The 23,185-nt window shown below is 37.9% G+C and overlaps 1 protein-coding gene across 1 annotated transcript in view; it reads right to left on the bottom strand.

Annotated features, from left to right (window-relative positions):
- Window positions 1-21,349: 21,349 nt before the first annotated feature.
- LOC135195699 (small nuclear ribonucleoprotein F-like) overlaps window positions 21,350-23,185 on the bottom strand; it is a 155,761-nt gene continuing 153,925 nt past the window's right edge. Inside the window, exon 3 of the mRNA XM_064222098.1 lies at window positions 21,350-21,699. Within this exon, the coding sequence (XP_064078168.1) occupies window positions 21,565-21,699 (135 nt within the window). The 3' untranslated portion in view covers window positions 21,350-21,564. The remainder of the gene's footprint in view (window positions 21,700-23,185) is intronic.

Raw genomic sequence — 23,185 nt, 5'->3', positions numbered from 1 at the left:
CAGTTGTCGGTCCCGCTCTAGCGCATGTGATATTTTGTGATGTCATTCTACCCTATGCCAAAGCCATTGCCATGGCAACGTGTGGAGCTAGAATGGCAATATCCCTCTCATATACTGAGAAATGATCAAAGCATCTAATGATGAATTAATTATCTTAATTTGGATGCTAGAGATATTATCGATATAAATGGCAAGTATTTTTTTTGGCTACTTTCGCAAACAGCCAAAATTTCCAGTCTTAGTGATATCGTTATTGTGATAGTGGACTTCAAAATGATTTATTGTTGTGTCTTTGGGTGCAGTGAGAGTGATAGGGGATCCGAATAAATGGATGTTTAAAACTGCCTTTTCAAAACATACAATCATAGTTGGAATCAGTTTATTATTTAAAAAGTATCACTTGTTATATCGAGGTCTTATTTCATACACAAAGCAACAGAATGCCTTAAGGGGACCTTTATCACTTATAACTTGACAACCAAATCTTTCATCACTGATAGTAGATGGTACAGTCAGTGTCACTCAAAAAACATTTTTGGTGCAACATTTTGCCTATTCGATTTCTTCAAATATCGACATTCACTTGAGCTACAATATTTCATAACTCCAAAATCGCATTCACCACTTTAATCTATGGAGGTACAGTACGGTCACCAATTGTGCGAGAATTTGGTCGATCCATGGCCTCGCAGAATTGGAAATTCGCATATTTCGAAACATACCTTATGGGAATAATTCCATTAGGGCCGAGGCAAACGGCAACTTCCCGGTCACACTTTTATACTACCCATTTTCAATACTTTCTATGTATTATACTGTAATTTTTTCTAATATGAAATTGTTCTTATGGATAAATAAAACATTAAAAAGGTTTTAATAACTTGAAAAAATTTAAAATTACACACGGGATGGTGAAAACTCCCACGTAAACAATGCCACGTATAATTCGGGACCGGACTGTATATATATTATTATATATTATCTACATAATATATATATATATATATATATCTATAGATATATAATATATATATACATATATATATATATATATATATCTTATATATATATATCTACATAATATATATATGTATATATATATAATATATATATATTATATTATATACATATATATATATTATATATATATATATATATACTATATATATATATATTATATATATATATATATATATATATATATTATGTAGATAATATATATATATATATACAGTCAGGTCCCAAATTATGCGTGGCATTGTTTACGTGGGAGTCTTTACCATCCCGTGTGTAATTTAAAATTTTTCCAAGTTATTAAACCTTTTTAATGTTTTAATTATCCATAAGAACAATTTCATATTAGAAAAAATTGCAGTATAATACATAGAAAGTATTGAAAATGGTTTAAGTTCGATTTTGCGTTCTTCTTTCAGTCGCAGTATAGTTTACCGAATAATAACAGTTAAAAGCCATTCTATTCAATGAATGTTGTATCCGTGAAAAATTGTGCACTAAAAGTATATATATTATATATGTTAATATATAATATCTATATATATATATCTATATATATATATATATATATATCTTTTAAGGCACAATTTTTCACGGATACAACATTCATTGAATAGAATGGCTTTTTAACTGTTATTAATCGATAAAATACTGGGACTGAAAGAAGAACGCAAAATCGAACTTAAACCAGAGTGCATCGCTGAATTACTGGTTGAGGCCACTAGAGCACGTGGTAACTACTTAGCCGCATACCCAGTCCACAGCTAAAGAAAGCAGCAAAAGAACTGAGAGAAAACGAAACTATAATAATACGCAAAGGAGATAAAACCGCAGTGTACGTCATAATGAATAGAGATGAATACAACGCCAGAAAGGATAATATGCTGAGTGATAAGAATAAGTTTCAGCCACTTAAAAAACACCCAACAAATTATCTCAAAAAGAAAATGATGAGACTAACAAAAAAAGCGAACAAAGAACAGAGAACAGTAAGTTTTCCAAAAATCATCGGAGACTGCAACCCCAGTTACTGCTACGGCACACTAAAGATCCACAAACAGGGAAACCCGCTATGGCCATTATATCCCAAATGACATCCCCCATGTATAAAGTGGCAGAGAAATTGAACGAAATTATAACGCCGTACATTACTTCAACGTTCTCGCTAAAACCATCGACGGAATTCATCGATCTACTGCAAGACACCACACCCGACGAAGACATAGCATCCCTGGATGTAGAAAGTTTATATACTAACGTACCAGTGGATGAAACAATACAAATCATCATGGACAAGATATACCGCTCTGAGAAACCGTCACCGATACCCGAAAAGATTTTAAAAAAGATGCTAGAAGCATGTACAAAGGAAGCCCCATTCCTCTCACATATAGGAGTGCAATATATCGGCAAAAGGACAGCGTAGCAATGGGTTCCCCCCTTGGGGTTCTTTTTGCAACAGCATACATGGCACACACAGAAGAGGTCACCTTTGAAGAACACCCAAAACCCAGAATCTACGGGAGATATATTGATGATATCTTCATCACAACAAAGGGCGAAAATGACATAGATGAATTAGTAAATAAACTCAGAGCAAATTCTACATTAAATTTTACGGTAGAAAAAAGTGATGAGAAAATGCTCCCTTTCTTGGAAGTACTTGTGACCCAAAAAAACAACAAATACAATACCACCGTATACACTAAAAAGACAGATGCTGGGAGATGCTTAAATGCTAGAGGAGAATGCCCTGATGCATTACATAAAACACACCATAACACACTGTTCAACGTGGAAAGCCACAAACGAGGAAATCAACAGTGTTCAAAAGCTGCTCACAAATAACGGCTACCCAGATGACATGATCCAGCAAGTGGTCAAAAAGAGATCAGAGGATTTCCATAACCCAACCCCGAGGGACAACGCACAAGACAAAGACAAAGAAATAGTGATATACCATCAGATATCATACAACAAACACCTTGAAGATGAAAGGAAAGCCATCCTTGGTATACTGCAAAGAGGAACCATCACCCTAGCGCCATAAAACAAAATAACAGCAAGAATTTACTGCAAGCCAAACCTTACAGCCTCACTGGTAATGAAAAATAGTACGGCCCCATCGACAGAGAAAGAGGCTGAATCTGATATAGTATACAAGTTTGTCTGTGCTGACAAGCAATGTCAGTTCCCCAAAAAATGCTATATCGGACACACAACCACTACACTGAAACGACGCATGCAGGCCCATACAAACCAAGGTGCCATTCACCAGCACTTTGTGGATACCCACAATAAAAAACCATCCTTATAAGAACTTCTCACAAACACCAAAATAATACACAAGGAAGGCAACTACAACCGTTTATTGATATCAGAAGCAGTCAGCAACGCCATGCAACGCCCCAACCTTAACATCCAACGCGAGGCAGAAAGATCCTTGCCCTCGTGTAGGAGGCAGCCCTTTAACTGTGTGGAACAAGACCACCACACGCGGACAGGAGCGCACACTGACATTCAGTAAATTAAACATTTATGTAATTAATATATATTTATGTATAGTGTATATGTAATAACTCACTTTCAACTTTTGGTATAATTTCTGTTGTTAACATATTTATTTGTCTTATTTTATGTTTCACTATATTCTTTTGTGAATGCTTAAAAGTAGGTCTCTGGCAACTGTACTACCTTTCCGTCCTCATGACGTCACAAAACGCATGCAGGTTCATATTTGTATCAATACGGGCTGCTCTACGACCAAGAGCCCTTGCTGGCGCAAGGCCAGCTTAATCTCAAACAACATATTTGTATCAGTACACTTGATAACATCAATACGTTTAGGTTGACGAAACAACTGTCACGTGTAAAAATACTGGAATGAATGGAAGAACCCCATTATGTGCCCATCTGTAACCTGAACTATGAAGTGAAGAAAATAATTAGAAAATATGAAGCCATTTAAAAAAAGCTGGTTAACAGTGAAAAAGCCATTCTATTCAATGAATATATATATATATATATATATATATTAATATATATATATATATATATATATATATTATATAATATATATATATATATACGATATTATATATATATACATATATATATATATATATATTATATATATCTTATATATATATATGATATATATATATATATATATATATATATATATATATATATATATATTTATATATATAATATGATATAATATATATATATATATATATATATATATATATATATTATATAGTCAAGAGTAAACTCCCACTCCATCTCATAGGTCAAAAGATCCTAGTGTAACTAATATTAAATTTATTCATCAGCTATTGTAAAATATGCTGTGGGCAAACTCGCCCCTACAACCTTTCTCCAACCACTGTTTAGGGGAACCACTTTAATCCTCTTTCCTTGTTCGAATTGACTGCCAACAAACCTTTAATTCTAGGAGCGAACCCGGGAGAAATGCTAATTCTCACCCAAGGCAAGCCAGCCAGCTGAGAGGCAAAGGATCAACCATGTGTGCACCGCCATCTTGGAACTTGGGCCACGAGGTCGCCATGCCCCAGCAAGATGACCACTACCACTGTCTAGACGCCAGACCCTCATAATCTCCAGATGTTATAGAAGGCTTCGAATCGGTGGGCCTGCCTTAGAATTCGTCAGACGCTTGTCCAGGACTCTGGTCCTCCCCCCTGCTCTATTGAACTGCCCCATCTTGACACCATAGTTACTGTAGGCCTAGTAGCTTTTTTGTAGTTAGTCAATTCACTTGGCCACCTCCCCGCATCACTGTCCCCCCGAAATACGAGGAACAACTCTCCTGATGATGGTAAGGCGATGGTTATAAGGTTTTTAGTCAGTCACGTCGCTGTTAGCTTATTACTATTTTCCTGTTTCGTTTTCATTTGTGAGACCGTACTACCATTTTATTGTGCTGTTTCAAATTGCAGAGCATCTAAGTGAAGTGTAATGTTAATTGTTAATTATGAATTACCAGAATCAATCTCATTTCCAGTCACCCTCTGTGCAACTCCTCAATTCCTTAATCAGACGTCGCATTTCAGAGAAGTAATAATAGGTTTTGTAAATTACAGATTTGGAGTTATTCAGCTGTGGTGTTTGGACATCAGCATGTGTGCAATATTGGCTTCCCCACTACACCCTCTCTTTATGGCGTCCTTCAAAGCGGGCTTCTACTGGGTTCCCTTCAAGAAAACCGCCCGCATTGCTTCCTCAAACTTATAGTTGTTTTTTGTCCCACTTACGTTAACCATTGTTACGATATGATTTTCTATTGTAAACATAACTAGTTAAGCCCCAGAGTTTACCTAATAACTCTCCTTTTAAAACAAGCCTTCAGACATATCTTTCCTATCTGTCCACAAAGTGACGGTTTCAGGATGCATGAGTGACATCAGATGTTTCCCTAACCTACAACCCAACGTTACCGCTAATAGCTCTAATTTAGGAATAGTTAACTTGAACATCTCCCTGGGTGTGACCTGTATTTCAGTAATAATAATAATAATAATAATAATAATAATAATAATAATAATAAGTCCTTTATTTCAGATCAGGGCCATATACATGGAATATCCAAATACAGACAATAACATACATTCTAGATACATGAGACAACATGATAAAAAATGAGTAAACGGCACTATCCACACAATAGCTGAGGTATATAAAAGATAGTAATCATAACACTGGTGATAACAGTAATAATATTGGAGAGAAAATAAATGCATTGAGAGTTATAATAGTTAGTGCTCAGATTATATAACATAAATTTCAGCTAGAGACCTTAGGTGGTTACAGTAGTCAGGTCCAGAGGGCTATATACAAAAATTGAATGTAGAAAAACTTTAACTTCATAGTATTCACAGTAATAATGAAAAAGTAAAATATCAGCAATAAATATAACAATAATGACAGATTCTGCAGATGACACCTTGCCAATACAGAGATTAAGTCCTTTAGGGAACAAAGGCCTCATTTTCCCATCTTTCCCACAATTTAGAACTTCTTGCTTCACTCCTTAGGATGTTTTGTATGAGCAAATTGCTGCAGTTTCTCACTCAGGTTATTAGACTGGACACTGTTTACCTTACAATGATTTTCAAGTTGTCCAGGTGGTTTTCTATGAACATCTGTGTGGCGGAGTGGTAGCGTGAAGTGTTTGTGAGGCATCTCAAAATGTCATTGTGCACAACAGCGATACGCCTCATGGTCTCTCAGGTATAGTTCGTCCAGAGGGAACACCCATAAATACTGTAGCAACACGAGCGGAAGAGCAGCAGTTTCACGTCTCAGTGACAGAAGGCAAACCAAACCTCCTTGCTATCATGTTACCAATTGCACATAGTTTACGACGCCTCTGTTCAATATCTGCCGTATCTTTTAGGTCGTCTGTGATAATGTAACCCAAATATGGAAATTTGTCCACGAATTCCAGCCGATGATTTCTGAGGAAAATTTGTGGTTCTGCAATATGCTTAAGCAATCTCGGGAGCAGCGACATGCACTGGGTCTTGGTTTCGTTGTATAGGATATCAAATTCCTCTGCTTATTGGCGGTAAGTGTCGATGAGTCGTTGGAGACCTTGCAATGATGGGGAAATCAGAACCATATCGTCGGCTTAACAGAGGTTGTCTATAGTTGTTTCATTGACAGTGCATACGATTGGGAGTGAGTTCAGTTTGACATTCAAGGCATCTGTGTACATATTAAACAGGTATAGGGAGAGAATGCCTCCTTGCCAAAGCCCGTTTAGGGAGCGGAAGGTATACGATAATACGTTACCCCATTTTATACAGAATTGCTGTGTTGAGAACCAGCAATATAAAAGGCCAATTAAATATAGAGGTGTGCCTCTTTTATGCAGCTTCAGGAAGAGCTTCAGGTAGTTTACTCTGTCAAATTCTTTTCTCACATCCACAAACCATAGGAAAACAGGAGAGACTAATGATATGTAATAGTTCAGCAATTCTTTCAGTTTGTAGATGCAGGCGTTGGTTGAGTGGTTTGATTTAAACCCAAATTGATTGTCAGTGGTGTTTAGGAAGGGGAGAAGTCTCACTAGAAGAACTGACAAGTATCTTCGCTGTGATCGTTGTGATATCAGTTGGCCGATAATTGCCAGGGTCAACTGCGTCCTTTAGCTTGTTTTTGATTAATAGTATCAAGTGAACTAATAGTAGGGAGTCTGAAATAAACCGGTAAATTATCAGATGGCAGAATTTGAAAGCCTCTGCAGGAAGACCATCACAGCCGGGTGATTTATTATTAGGTAGGCCTTTCATGGCATCACTGATGTTCCCTGGCATAATACCATCTGCAAAATGAAATTGAATGTTATCAGTAAGGAGGTTGTCTACATCCCTTAGGTAGTCTTGATCATTTATGGAATTCAGGATATTGTTGAAGTGATCGCCCCACATACTTGCGATAGCCTCATCACTGACTGCTTCTTCTAGTCTCTGTGATAGCTTTTTAGTTTTGGGATTTAAGGACTGGATATCTTTCCAAAGACGAGGATAGTCACTGGATTCTAAGTTTCTAGACATTGCATCAGCTCTTAGTTGTTTTTTTTTTTCATTTAGTCTGCAGTGTTTAAGAACGAGTTTGAACTGAGCTGTCTCATTAGTAATGCAGTGTCCTTCCCTCCGGCTACTATTTTGCCTCTACAATAAAAACATTTCTTGTAAGTATGTATGCAGATCTTTAACCAAGTCATAAAAACATTTCTTGTAAGTATGTATGCAGATCTTTAACCAGGTCATTCCATCCAGGTATATTACAAGAATTACTTTGATGAAATCTAAAGGCAGCCCTGCCCGAAGCAAGCATAGCGGAGATTATGTTTGAATAGAATTCATTTAGATCCCTCCTGTGGTGGTCATTTCTACAATTTGTGTTTGTACAAAGTAAGGCATCTGCCGGTTGAACTATTGACCGCAACCTGGTTTCCGTGGTCACCCTAAAGTATCTGGTTTTCTGTTGGTTTTTAAAATCCCAGTTTACCGCTAGTGGGAGGTCAGTTAGGGGGTTCATGGTAGGGAGGGATGGGGTACTGAACGACACCTGTAATGGGATATGATCGTAGCCCGTTGCAAGATTGTGGCGAACATTGCAGGTCATAATAGAGTCATGAAGTTGTGATGCAATGGTCCAGCCAAGAGGTTGTAATTGCGTCCGCTCTATTTTGTGCATATGAATAGGAGGAGGGAGGGAGGAGAATTACATTGCTAATTTGGAGAGCATGATTTTGACAGAAACAAGTAAGTTCATTATAAGATTGTTTTGTGGGGCGAGAATTAAGGTCCCCAAATGTACAAATATGATCTCCACTATGGCGTCTAGCGTCACCAATGAACACAGATGGTGAATTGCTACGTGACATCTCTTCTCAGGTTTTGGGGGGGTGAAACATTAATGTTAAGCTCCGGTCCAGAGGCCAAACGAGAGGTTCTTCTCATTTTTCTGCTTGTTTGTGTCTGCCAGCCGCCAGACCCCTCATGATCAATCTCATCCACATCCGAAAAAATTTGTAATTCCTTAATCTTTGAGCCCACGTACCTTTTGAACTTTAACTGATGGACTAATTTGAACTCTTTTTGTAATTGACTGGCTTATGGGCCCTGGGGGGATCCAAAACATCATCCCAACCTACTTGCTCTTCCCACAATTGCTGTAGGAATAGCTTCCCTTTTACAAATAACAGACTACTAAACCTAGGGGGTCAAAATTGGATTTAAGCAGGGGAGAATCCTGCGTTTCGTGGGTAACCAACCCTTCCACCCAAATCTCTAATCCCTTTGCTAGCTTTTAAACCAACTTCGTCACTTTCTCTGTTCCATTCTTCCCAATACGTTAACGCATACAGGCTCATCCCAATTCATCTTCATATCTAGCCCTGTTACATTACTCGCCCATCTAGTGAACAGCATATTGGCTCATTCTAATATGGCCTCGGTGTTCTCATAACCCTGCATTAACGTACATGGCTCATCAAATGTTTCAACATAATTGTCGGCATAAAAATTTTGAGTCAAATCTGCTCGCCCTTCCTTCTGCAAATGTGTCTGAAGGACTTGTTGCAGGAGAAAGGAACTCGCTGTGATGCCGAATACAATGACCCAGAAGACGAAGGTGGCTGTGAAATTAGACACCTCACACCAGAGAAATCAGGTGTAGTACTTGGCATCGTTGGGATCGAGCAAAATACGATGGAAAGCTTTGCTAATGTCTGCCAACAACACATACTGGCCAAGAGAGAATCTTATCAACTAATTATATAGGGCCTCTACCAAGTTGGGTCCTGAAAATAGGCAGTCGTTTAAAGACAAGTTATTCTTTGATTTGGCTGAGTCATTTAACACTATTCGAAGGGGGGTGGTTCGACTTTCTTTCTTTACTTTCTGTATAAATCCTGCCTCGAGATGGGTTTGCAATACCCTTCCATAGTCTGCCGTTACTGAGGTTCCTGATCAAACTTTGCATTAAGAGTTTCCAACTGGGCTACAGCATTGCGATAGTTTACATTTGGGCATTCATTAGAACGAAGGGGAGGACTTACTTGATAGCCCTGGCTATTCTTCATAACACTTTGACTTAATCTATCTATGGCCTCGGACTCTTGTATAGCATACTGCTCTAAGGGAGCGATTCCTATCCTATCTAGCCTCCACCATTCGTCTACATTGCGTTCGGGCAAAGCTAGTCTACAAACTCGAAGGGTGGGGGTGATGTTTTGCTTGGTGTCTTCTAGCACCCACTATGGTACTCTTCCAAATGATAATATCCCGCCATGCATAATTAAGACATCGACTCCATCAATTTTGTCCACTCTTACGACAAAGTAACTAAAATAATCAGCTCCCACGAGCACATCTACCCCTTTGATTTGATCACGCTTTGCATCATTATCTCATGGACAACTAGTGTAGTCTGAATGACTCTATTCCCCATTTCCTAGCAGCATGCCACCACATCAAACTCTCCCTCGATGACAGTGGAGCCGTAGGGGGCGAGATTTAGAGCCACCCTACCAATCACAGGGAGATTTAACCTTTTTGCCAACGGTAACGATATAAAACTTCGCTGGCACCCCGTATCGAAGAACAATCTGACGTGGTTGTTTCTGTTTCGGACACGAAAATTGGCGGTAGTCGTTGGTAACAAGAAACAAGGTAAATCGAGCGAAGGATTTCCTTGGGTGACTTTCACATTTACACAAGGCTTAGCATCTTTATCTTTTGTTTTAGGGGTGGTAGCGATTTTGTGGCTAGTTTTTGGGCTCGTGGTTTTCACCGGGTGAGAGGTGACATGCGTATTATTTGAACTATTGGCGACAGAAATGAAAAGACGAAGTTTTAGGTGGATAGCGATTATCACATATCAAACTATGGTGCCTAGCACCGCACAACTTACAAGTTTTTTTACTATGACACTGCTCACTCCTGTGGCCTACATTCAAACAATTGAAACACCTTCTCGCACGGATCAACTGGCGTCGCTTTGCGGCAATATCAAGAGATTTGTTACATTCATACTCAGAATGACTTTTATTACAGAAGGGACATCATTTTACCCTTTGATTTGATTGAACATTTACTTTACTTTCCCTCCTTTCAGTGGTTAGAGACTCGCCTTTTCCCAACGCATCGTCTTCAAGGTCGTAATTGGATTTATGTAAGTGCTTGACTACCTTACGATAGATCTTTCCTTCTGACAGTTTCTGATTTATAAGGCTCATTACCATGCCTTGCCTCACATCGTTCTTACTTATAGTCTTCTAACCTGTTCAACTAGTATCATTAATTCAAACCTAAACTTTTTGAGTTCCACAGGGTCCATAGAGGGCACAAAAATATTTGCCAGCTGCCAGTATAATATTACTAGAATTTGATGCTCGTTACCATACTGATTGTCGAGCAGATCCAAAGCAATATGATAATTTGCCACGGTTACGCTCAGAGACTTAACAACTCTGAGCGGATCCTTTCCCAGAGCGCCTAAGAGGTATGTGAACTTGGTCACGTCATCTAAAACCTGATTGGCTGGCTGGTTACCATGGAGAGAGCTGTTAGCCAAAGACAGTATGGAGGAGTTATGGGAGTTCCATTTGACAACATCTGAGAGAGAGAGAGAGAGAGAGAGAGAGAGAGAGAGAGGGCGTAAATGGTGGATGGATGGATAATGATTGAATTGGCTGTTGGTGAGTTCTGGGTTGTCTGCTGGTGTAGCTAGAGTTAGTTGTCAAGATCAGAGTTTTGAGTCAGTCTTGGGTTAGAGCCTGTGATAGTCAGTAGTGTCGGCAGCAGACTATTGAAGGCATTGAAAGTCACTTCTTAAGTTGTGTGCTATTGATTTGTTGTTTAGTTGCTGTTAAGTTGATATTGTTTGCTTTGGAGTTGTTGTGCCTGTGCTGTTAGGTTTGTTGTGCTTTTGAGTTCCTGTTGGGTTGTATGAGAGTTGTTATGGTTGGGGGTTGTTGTCGTCGTTGGGGAGCTATTGTGGTTTCTTGGTGTTGTTGGTGGGTGTGTGTTGCCTTTTTGTGTTAGTGATTGTTTGTGCAGGGGTCTTTTGCAGTGGTTGTATTCCTTGGTTGTTGTTGTGTTGTTGTTAGTTGTGTGTTGGCTTGTGATGGTTGTTAGTGTTTCAGCGACCTCGACCAGCACAGCATAGATTGGAAGTGGAGAATGAGAGGTTGAGGTAGAGTGTGAGGAGCTAAAGAGCGAGTTAGAGGAAATGAGAGGAATGCTAAGGAGTGCGAAAGTGGAAATGAAAGAAGAGGTGAAAGGAGCAGAAGAAAGACTGGTTGAGAAAATGGACGAAAAATTCTGAGTGATGATGAATGCAGTGCAGATGATGAGGAGATTAATGGGAGAGGGGAGCAGTAGGATGTATGCCTACTGGGTCTTGTGATGGGCCAGGGGTGGTAAAGAAAGTGGAAGAGCGAGTGGATGAGAGTACGAGTGACAAGGTGATTTGGGGTTGTGATAAATAAGGGAAAGAAGGGGAAGACATGATAAGGATAAACCTGAGGACAAGAATAAGAAGGGGGCTGAGGAAAAGAAGACTAAGGGAAAGAAGGCTAGTAAGGGTGATGGACAGGATGAGACTAGGACTGAATACATTGGGGAAAGGGCTGAGTGTGATTTAGATAGCGTTGAGTGGAAACGGGTAGGTAGAAAAAAGAAGGGTAAGAAGAGCGTAATCAAGAGTATGGACGTGAGTATGGAAGTGGATTCGCTGTATTTGGAAGAGGGAAAGAGGGGTCAGAATGGAAGTAGCAAAAGTGAGAGTGAGAGTGAGCAGGAAGTACAAAAGGCTGTGTATATGAGAGAGGTACCCCGATGTGCACAATACGAGGAATACGGTAATAGGGACATAAGGGACTTTTTTAAGGAATATGAGGAGTATTGTGAGGCTAAAATGGGGATAACAAGAGAGTCTGGGCAAGTGTGTTAGGTAGCTTTTTGACAGGATTTTTGTTGAGTATGTATGGGGTAATGAGTGTAGGGAATGTGCCATATGAGTGTGTGAAAGCCAGGATTGTAGAACAGGCAAAGAGGATAAAGAGTAGTGTTAGATATAGGAGAAAGCAAGATTTTGAAGAGGCAAGAATGAATGTTGGTGAGTCATTGTCGATGTACGTGTGCAGGTTAGAAACATTAGCCAGGAAAAAGTTTGGGGACGAAGGGATAAATGAGTGTAAGGAGTTAGTGCGAAAGTTGTTGGCGACTGTACCAGAGAGTGTATATGAGTTTATAATTCTGAAACGTAAGGAGAAAATGAGATGGACAAATGAAAGGTTGAGTGTAGTTAGCCTCAAAAGAGATAGTGCGAGTGTCGGAAGAGTAGGGTCAGTTGGTTGTGAGCGAGAGCAGCAGTGTTACATGTGGAAGCCAGGACACAAGAAGAATGAGTGTTTTGGGTGTGGGCAAACGGGCCACTTAGTGAGTGGGTGTAAGAAAGATAGGGGTATTAAGTGTTACAGGTAAGGGCAGAGGCATATAGCGAGTGGATGTCGGGGTACCTGTGTGAACGAGGTTTGCGGTAATTGTGGAAAGAGTGGGCATTATGCTAGGATGCGTAAGGAGCCGCGTGCAAAGTGTGTTGAATGTAGAATGGATGGTCATGTGGTGAGTGTGTGTAGGCAAAAGAGGATGAGTCAGGCTGGGAATTTGGGAAAATAGGAATTAAGGGGATTCAGTTGAGTGGGTCCTCTAGTGTGCGACAGTATGTTCGGGAGAATGGAATGAGTGATTGGTTGAAGGTGAATAAATGTGAGCCGAGTGTCAGTGAGCAAATGGGTCTGGAAGATTGGCAGTTGGTGTTGGTTGAGTATGGAAGCGGAAGAAGGTAAGGAAAGGGAATGAAAGGGAGAAATGTGAGCTGCATGATAGAGGGGTTAGTGTTAGGGTAAAAGTGGTGGATAAGGTATGTAATGCAGATGACTTTGAGGGGAGGAATGATACAAATAGCGTGTGTGGATTTGAATTGTCAGGGTTCAGTGAAGTTTCACCAGGAAGGGAATCAGGTGGTAAGGATGTGGTTGGCAGTATGAATGAGTCTCTTCGGGAGTTTGGCAGGAGTGTAAATGCCGTAAGTGATTTGGTGGCAGAGTTACGAGAGATATTAGGACAAGAGTTAGAAGGGGTAGATGAGATAGTGAGTGGGATTTGGGAGAATAGTAGTGAGGGAGATGATAATGGGAGTCTGACTGGAAGTGGTCTGGGAGAAGTGGATGGCGGTGTAACTGAGTGTGTATGAGGGCCCTCAAACAAGATCTAGGGGGCCTGCGTCCGAGCATCTGTGGGTGTTGTGGAAGGCTATTTAGTGTGGGTGTTGCGAGGGTAAGGAAACCTTGTCAAATGTAACGGGAGAGGAAATATGGAGGAGTTAAGGGAGTTCCATTTGACAACATCCTTAAGAGAGAGAGAGAGAGAGAGAGAGAGAGAGAGAGAGAGAGAGGGCGTAATTGGTGGATGGATGGTTAATGATTGAATTGGCTGTTGGTGAGTTCTGGGTTGTCTGCTGGTTTTGAGTCAGTCTTAGGTTAGAACCTGTGATAGTCAGTAGTGTCGGCAGCAGTCTATTCAAGGCATTGAAAGTCACTCAAGTTGTGTGCTATTGATTTGCTGTTTAGTTGATGTTAAGTTGATATTGTTTGCTTTGTTGTGCCTGTTGGGTTGTATGTGAGTTGTTATGGGGTTGGGGTTGTTGTTGTTGTTGGGGAGCTATTGTGGTTTCTTGGTGTGGTTGTCAGTTGTTGAGGGTTGTTGGTGAGCTGTTGTGATTTCTTGGTGTTGTTGGTGGGTGTGTGTGTTGCCTTTTTGTGTTGTTTTTTGTGTTAGTGATTGTTTGTGCAGTGGTCTTTTGTTGTGGTTGTATTCCTTGTTTGTTGGTTGTGTTAGTTTGTGACGGTTGTTAGTGTCTCAGCGACCTCGACCAGTGGGCAGCACAGCATAGTCCTGAATATCTGGAGTTGGGCGAGTACATGGGTTTGTGTTTTTTTTGTTGTGTGTGTAGGTAAGCCAATTGTCCTGCGTGTATTCAGTAGTGTTAAGAGGAAAGTGTGACTGAGGGTGAGTTTGGCAGCTGGATCGGTTAAGTTTATGTGGGGGGGGGGATTTTGTCTGCTTGATTTTTGGAGCTTATGATCCCACCACAACAGCCCCCTACTTCTGTTCTGTCTATAGACATTTCGATCACAGATTGTGTGTATACGCATTAAGTTTGCAAGTTGCTGTGATCCGTGATTATTTGACGGCTAATGGCAAAAATGACTCGATAATTTGCTGGTACTGTTATAGTATGTGGCCTACCTTAAAAAGCATATTGTAAGGAAGTATAATATCTGCCTGGTAGTAGATAGTTATAGAACTGCTGGTAACAATTAAAGGATGCTGTTTTAGCATGTTTAGTAACAGGTGGTTAAAGTAACAGGTATTTAGGGAATTGCTGGTTTAGTAAGTGCTTGTTTATGGTTCTCCTAATTCCTTCTTAGGAAAAAGAAAGCAACTTTTATTTCTTTACAAAGAAAACAACATGGTTTATTAAAGATGTTGCTCAGAGAATTTTATTTAACAGTTGCTGCCAGTGATAAAAGAGCAACGTTATATTTACGAAAGAAGGGTATCCTACAAGTTCAGGAGTCATGTGAGAAATGTGATGGTCCATGAGACATGCAAACGAAAATTCTCGTGGGCAAGATAGATGCAAACGAAAAGGATGCCAGGCAATCAAATCTACTCGAACTAGGAACAAGTTTTTCACATATACAGATCTGAATAGCAAATTAAAATAGTTGCCTCTCGTTGTGCTAAATTATGGAATTATTGTATCTGTGGACCCTTGACATGGAGTGCATACAATTAACTATCAGCACCATAACGTTGACCCAGCTACTGGTGCTTATACTCAAAGAATTGAGAGATCTTGGCTGGAAAGCAAATTCTGCACTATGAAGAAAAGCGTGGAGTCCCAATTCATCACTCAAGGCCATCTTGAATACTGCTGGCGACTTTCAAAGGGAGCTGATGTCGACTTATTTATATGCATTTTTGAGTTTATCTGAAAAATTTTTAATGAGTGAAAACTGAATTAAATTTCTTTTAAAATCTTAACGATTATTTTAGAATTTTAGGATATTTTAGAATCACTCCCATGTAAATTATAGATAAATTTTCTAAATAAATAAATGTGAAAAATAATTAGTTTCAGTAAATTGCTATTACATCTATAAATATACTCTTACTGAAGTAGGACACATTGAAACCGGATAGGCCACATATAATAACAGAATCAAAAAGGTAGGACACATACTATAACAGAATCAAAAATATAGGGCACATACTGTAACAGAATCAAAAAGGTAGGCCACATACTATAACAGAATCAAAGAGGTAGGCCACATACTATAACAGAATCAAAGAGGTAGGCCACATACTGTAACAGAATCAAAAAGGTAGGCCACATACTATAACAGAATCAAAGAGGTAGGCCACATACTATAACAGAATCAAAAGGTAGGCCACATACTGAAAACAGAATCAAAGAGGTAGGCCACAATACATAACAGAATCAAAGAGGTAGGCCACATACTGTAACAGAAACCAAAGAGGTAGGCACTACTATAACAGATAAAAAAAGGTAGGCCACATACTATAACGAATCACAGAGGTAGGCCACATGTAGGCCACATACTATAACAGAATCAAAGAGGTAGGCCACATACTATAACAGAATCAAAGAGGTAGGCCACATACTGTAACAGAATCAAAGAGGTAGGCCACATACTGTAACAGAATCAAAAAGGTAGGCCACATACTATAACAGAATCAAAGAGGTAGGCCACATACTGTAACAGAATCAAAGACGTAGGCCACATACTATAACAGAATCAAAGAGGTAGGCCACATATTGTAACAGAATCAAAAAGTTAGGCCACATACTGTAACAGAATCAAAAAGATAGGGCACATACTGTAACAGAATAAAAAAGGTAGGCCACATACGTACTATAACAGAATCAAAGACGTAGGCCACATACTATAACAGAATAAAAAAGGTAGGCCACATACTATAACAGAATAAAAAAGGTAGGCCACATACTATAACGGCACTAATTTGCTTTATACAGTAGACCCCTGCTATTTGCCGACTTGTCTATTCACGGATTTTTCTTTGGATAGTAAACTATAACAATTATTCGTCTATATGCGGTATTTTTCACTGATAAATATTCACAGATTACCATATTTTTCTGACTAAATGCACTTTTTATAAAACTATTAAAAACCCCTGGTACTATGAGCATTTTCAGATGGATTTGAAGTCTTCGCAGATTGTAGCTATTCGCCCGCACGAAAATGGGGGTCCACTGCATAGTTGTTTTCTTCATGAACACAAGAATCTAATAAAAATTTCAACTTTAATACAGTGGTATGAAAAACTCCCCACACAGTCCTGTAGAAGTGATGTGTCATCACTTGTGCTACTTTTGATCACCTGCTGAAAATTCTAGTATCGACTTATTTTTGATAATCATTATTTGTAAATTATTACACATTATGTATATTCTTTTTATTACTAATTCTCTATAAAACCACATTGCTCTACAATATAGTTGGACTTAATGTATCTTTTAAAATATATTAAACTTCAGTTACTATTATTTTACATATTAGCCTATATCAAGCATTATGCATCAGGCTAATTTAGTCTATATGTTTGCTTTAAATATTATTGCCACACCTACTGTTTGATATACATTTTCTATCTTTTTAGATGATACACATACATTTATGTTATCTTAAAATGCATACAGTAGACCACCCGTATTAGTAGGAAGGGGTACCAGAACCTGGCAACTGGCCCCCCTCCTTAAAATCCACAAACACTTAAAACCCCTCTAAAAAGGCCTATTTTGATATTTTAAACAAAAAAACTCTAAAACTGCTTATACCCAAGTTTAATATAGTTTTATCACAGAAAGTGCATTTAGTCATGAAAATTATATGAAAAAATACAGTATAATTTGTGAATATTTCTCAGTGAAAAATACCACAACAGGTGAGTCCACGAATAGTGGCGTCAACTGTACGTCTATATATATGTGATGCTAATATTATTCATACATTTTACGCGTTTTTATGGCAAGATACCAGAAATTGCTATTAAGATAAAAAAAAAAAAAAAAAAAAAAAAAAAAAAAAAAAAAAAAAAAAAAAAAAAAAAAAAAAAATAAGTACAGTAGTACCTCAGACTTCGAACTTAATCAGTTCCAGAAGGCTGTTCGAAGTACAATCTGTTCAAAACATGAAACAAATATCCGCAAAAGAAATAAAGGAAATCAAGATAATTCGTGCTAGCCAACCCAAAAAGTCCACCTTTTCACATTTTTTTTTTTTTATTATTGTGTTCGAAAAATAAATCAAGTGCAAAGTAATGAAACAGCACGTTATATGAAGTAAAATTTTCTAATTTTTTTTACGATTTACGAACTGTTCGGTGAAAATGGCGCCCAGCTGGCAGGGGGATGGAGGGAGGAGAGACAGGAACCCTTTGAGGAAACCGAATTGGTTGCAGTATGCAAAGGTTGATAATAAAATCAATTTAATTCACATATTAGTACAAGGATAATCAAAGGAATCGAGAGAGAGAGAGAGAGAGAGAGAGAGAGAGAGAGAGAGAGAGAGAGAGAGAGTAATCAGCATGTTTACACTTGGATCTTAAGTGCATGAGAGATTAATTATGCCACAATACATCAACTTACTGTCGGCAAACAGCAGACTTTTGACACAAACATGAGGATTTTGCAAGCAATTAAGTAATAAGTCAAGAATAGTACATGAAAAGGAAAGAGAAAAAGTAACTTTTCACAAACATCGAAGGCAGGCAGAAGCTAAAAGCAATGCCAGTTGTTTTATTACAGAGCTTAGTTACTTTTACAATGGTAAGAAAATCGTAAAACGCAATTGTCACTAGATATGTATTTTACCGTAACAAAAATAAGTGATATGGGCAGATCGAGTTTAAGTGAAAGAAATGGGTGAATAATCATCCCAGCTCAGATGATAAGTCAGTAGGAAGCAGAACCCTTCTTCCCTCTCCTCTCTGTGTCGTCTCACATCAAATCAAACACTGACCCGAGCAAGCCTTTTTTTTTTTTTTTTTTTTATTCCATTTTTGCTTTCATGTTTTATCATTATGGTAAATTTTTTGTGAAATAACATATTTTTTATGTGAACTGGTACTGCTTTTACAAACGTATTATAGTAAAGATTTTACTGTCTCTTCTCTCCTCAACAATATCACGACACACGATAACTTAAAATCTTTCATTCATTATTCTTCAATAAATATAAATGCCCCTCCCTCTACGTCAAGTTACCTGTATCAATGCAATAACGAATAATTTTGTTAATCGTTTATGCTAAATTTTATTGTGAAAAGCTTTGTTCTTTCATTTACTATTTTGTTAATAGTTTAACTAGACCGTCTCACTTTGTGCATCAAACACTGGCTCAATTTTCTCTCTCTCTTTTTCTGTATTGCATTTGATTGTTTTCATATTTTATCATTATATTTACTGGAAAATCCCTTTTTTATGTGAATTGTTATTGCTTTTACATAGTAATATTTTAACTCTCTTCTCTCCTCAACATCAACGCTCCCCGGTTATGGCGCCATAACTAATAGAAGTGCCATTAACCAGTTATTGACACTGTTAACTGGGAACTGGTGCCATAAATAGCCGAGTTTCCATTAATGGCGGTTTTTGTTACATCCTGTATTTATAATTTGTAAAGAAAAGTTAGGTATAAAAATTACATTCCTTGGAGGGGGCCCATGGAGACTAGCATCTCCACTCAGCTTGCGCACCACGTCTGCATTGAGCTCTGAGTTCACTATGTTTAATTAAGGTTTATTGTTATTCTAGTGAAAGCAATTGTGAGATCTAGTTCATTCTTCCTTTTGGTTTTTATTGTCGCTTTCTACTGTGGCTTTGAAAATTTGCTTCTCCACTGGGCCACCCCAATTTTGCTGGCCCTAAGGAGATGCACTAAATTATCCCTCAACTCTTGCCAGCCTAATGAATGAATTGTCTCAACAGTCTCTGGACATCATTTCTATCCACCTAACATGACAATGAAATAAAAATGTTAAGAAATGACCACACATTTTGTCAACACAAAAAGAGATGAGAAATAACATCCTTAAGTATGGCTAAGAAAAATAACCAAAATGGGCAAAAACAATACCATTTATTTTTTCATATTTAGTGTAAATAGAACATGTTCAGGGCTTAATTTTCTGACATAGAACATATTCCTAAGTTTCTTAGTTTCATTGGGGCCCTTACCCTGTATGAAATTACAGTGATTAGTGAATATTTCTCTAAAAAATACTGCTAATACATGAATTTTCTGCAAATAATGTGTACAGTAAACCCCAATATTCACAGCGGATGAGCACCATAACCAACCCACCCAGGAATAGCTAATATCCATGAATACTTAAAACCCTCAAAAATTTCTTATACCAGAGTATTTTAATAGTTTTATCACAATATTTCTAAGTGAAAAATACGGTCAATAGGAGAATTTCTGCAAATAATGGGTATACATGTATGGTCCATGGAAAAATCTGTTAATAAGCAAATCCGCGAATAGCAGGGTTTACTTCACAGACATAAGAATTTCTAAATTTTTTAGTTTGAAATAGGCAGTTTAAGGAAGTTTTAAGTATTTGGGGGAGGGGGGTCGACTGTGCCCATTTTAAATTAATATAAAAAAATTAAACATAAATCCAGCAATACATTAATTTCTTTAGCAATAAAAACATTCTCCTAATTCTTTCACTAGTATGCTTAATCTGCTGATCCTGACAGCATAAACATAATACAGTAGACACCAACAACCCCCCTTGCATTCTCTGGATTCGTGGACTCTCACATTCGCAGATTTCTCTCGGGAACATTTCCACCCATTATTCGTGGAAAATTTGCCTATTCACAGTATTTTTCTATGAGAAATATCCAGAAATTCCTGGTATTTTGTTAATCAATTTCATTATAAAAAGCAAACAAACCAGGTATAAAAATGTTTGGTGCATTTTTCTTGAGTTTTAACTAACAAAATAGGCTGTTTTCAGCATTTTTATAGGGGATCCAACTATTTGCGGATTCTAACTTCATGGGGGGGTCTGGTACACATACCCCCAAATACGGGGGGACCAATGTAGTCTATTTGACTTTTACAAATAGATACTATGAGTGGGCTAACCTACATCAATAGTTCACATACAAACATTTTGTATCTCATGTAAAGGTAATACAATATGGTAACAACTGATAAAGTTGCTGTATAAAAATATAATAATACGTAGTCATAAAACCATGGTAGACTAAGTAAACTCGGGTAGGCTATCTAAGTTACTGAACTGTGTAATTTATGAAATAAGAGAGAAAAAAATGTAGATAACTGACTTTTGCACAGTTTTCAGTTTGAAAGCATATTGAGTGAACACCCATAGATTTCTTTTACTTGCCCTTACCCACATTTTGTCATTATGTGATGGGCTCTTGACTCTATTAAACCAGATAATTGAAGGATTAGTGTAAAACAGAAGTTTTGTATTCTTAAAGGAACACACACACTAATATTATTAAGTCTTGAGGTTTGATATGAAAGCCAGCAATAAAAACCCTTATGAAAATTATGTCGATACAAAGAAGTTTTGTATTTTTATAGGAACAAATACAGTAAGTAGTAGTATGAAGTCATGAGGTCTAATATGAAAGCCAATTACAAAAAAAGCCTCTTTATTGAAGAAAAATTAAAGTGTCTCATAAACCAAGGAAAAAGCAAAGTACATAAATATAATCATCTTTGGCAGCACATTTTTTCTGCTGAAAATAAAATACATAAAAAACATGGAATTAGAAGACGAAAACAGCTTACAAAACTTATTTCTCACAAGTTGTGATTGTAATCCAAATTCTTTATTAAACTATGTAGTATTATTCTTTCATTTGACCTTCTTCTTCATCATCATCTTCCGCTCCTCTGATATACAATACATTATTGCAGCGGATAAGGACTTCTCCTAAACTACCAGTAGACTGACCTTCAATATATTCTTCAGTATTTGCAAGCTGAAAAAAAGGTTATGGCATAGTGATAAGTATGCAAAAAAAGTTTTAATGTATTTTTCCCAACATGGGAGTGCAAAACAGATAATCCTAAAGAATAAATAATATCAATTTGGTTTCTTCTTTCTCATCTGGTTTTCATACACTGAAGTTCCATTGAAAAGGGAATTTAATTTTGGCTTTAATCTAGTGCAACAGTGTTATAGTAGTAGTAATGGAAATGTTTGATGTTTTATTTTTTAAATACTTACCTATTATATTATAATAGGTGCATTCCCCAAGTCAGGCAGGAAGATAAGTGTGAAAACTAAAAAATTAATATAAGTGTTTTGTTTGAACTGTCCACGGACCCATCCCTTATGGGGGCAATTCAGTTTTTGTCTGTGTCCAAGAGTAGGGAGGTTGGGGGGATACATAATAGAATGTAAGTATTCAAAAAATACTAATGATTTTTATTATGAAATAAATTTGTTAGGTACTTACCCTGTATCAATTGCTTTGTATGCGGCAACTTAGCGCAGGTTCAACAAGTTGTTAAAATTGAAACCATCGTTAACGAACACTCACAATAATTAACCCAATCTTTGGAGGGTGGGGGTAGGACAGTGGCTGTTTTGGTTATCATTCTTGTCTTCATCACTTAAGAGGGAAGGAGGGAGTGATCTCAATGATACAGGGTAAGTACCTAAAATATTCATCTTATCATAAAAATCATTATTTTTGAGGTGAAACTTGCCTACTATCATTTGCCAACTCCAACACTGAATAGTGGAGGAAGGTAAGAAAGAGATTCTCCTATTACCAAATTATCAGATATTAGAAATATCCTTATCACTGCTTACCTGATGAATCGACAACCATGGCAAGCACTTGTCAGATGAGGAACTTCATCTGGTGAGGTCCACTACTGCAAGGGGGCAGAATTTAGGCCTAAATATAGCCATTGGTTGGGATTGTGCAATGCAGAATGGCAAGTTTGGCCTCTATGCTCCTTCAGTGCTAACGGGAGCTAAAACCACAGCTAATCTCTAAAGAATTATCACCTACTCAACCAAGTTATTGTGGCACCTCAGTCCCAAAACACAAAGACCAATATTTATCCTTAAGTTTTTTTCTTTCTTTTTTTATTCAGCTCATGGTGGCTTTCTCCAAAAAGGAGCAATGGCTCTGCAACACAAGTCCAACATTATTTACTCAAGGAACTTTGTTTGCCCCTACCAAAGAGAAGCAAGCAAATACAATTAAGCATAATACCACAATCAAAATAAAAGTAGTCAGTACGTACGATGTCACCAATGCATTAAGGTTCCTCACTTACCCAGATGGGGGTTGATTGTGAAAACCAAACCAGTGGGCCACCCGTATTCGCAGGGAATACGTACCCTCAAACCAGCCAACAGCTAGAATCCACGAATACTAAGAACCCCCTTAAAAATGCTTAAAACTGGGAACATTAGGAGAAATCTCCTCTGCCAAGCCAGGGTTGGAG

The sequence above is a fragment of the Macrobrachium nipponense genome, chromosome 16 (assembly GCF_015104395.2).
Source record: "Macrobrachium nipponense isolate FS-2020 chromosome 16, ASM1510439v2, whole genome shotgun sequence".
NCBI classification, from domain to species: domain Eukaryota; kingdom Metazoa; phylum Arthropoda; class Malacostraca; order Decapoda; family Palaemonidae; genus Macrobrachium; species Macrobrachium nipponense.
Note: the sequence above shows the minus strand (reverse complement) of the source record. Positions and strands in the feature narration are given on the sequence as shown.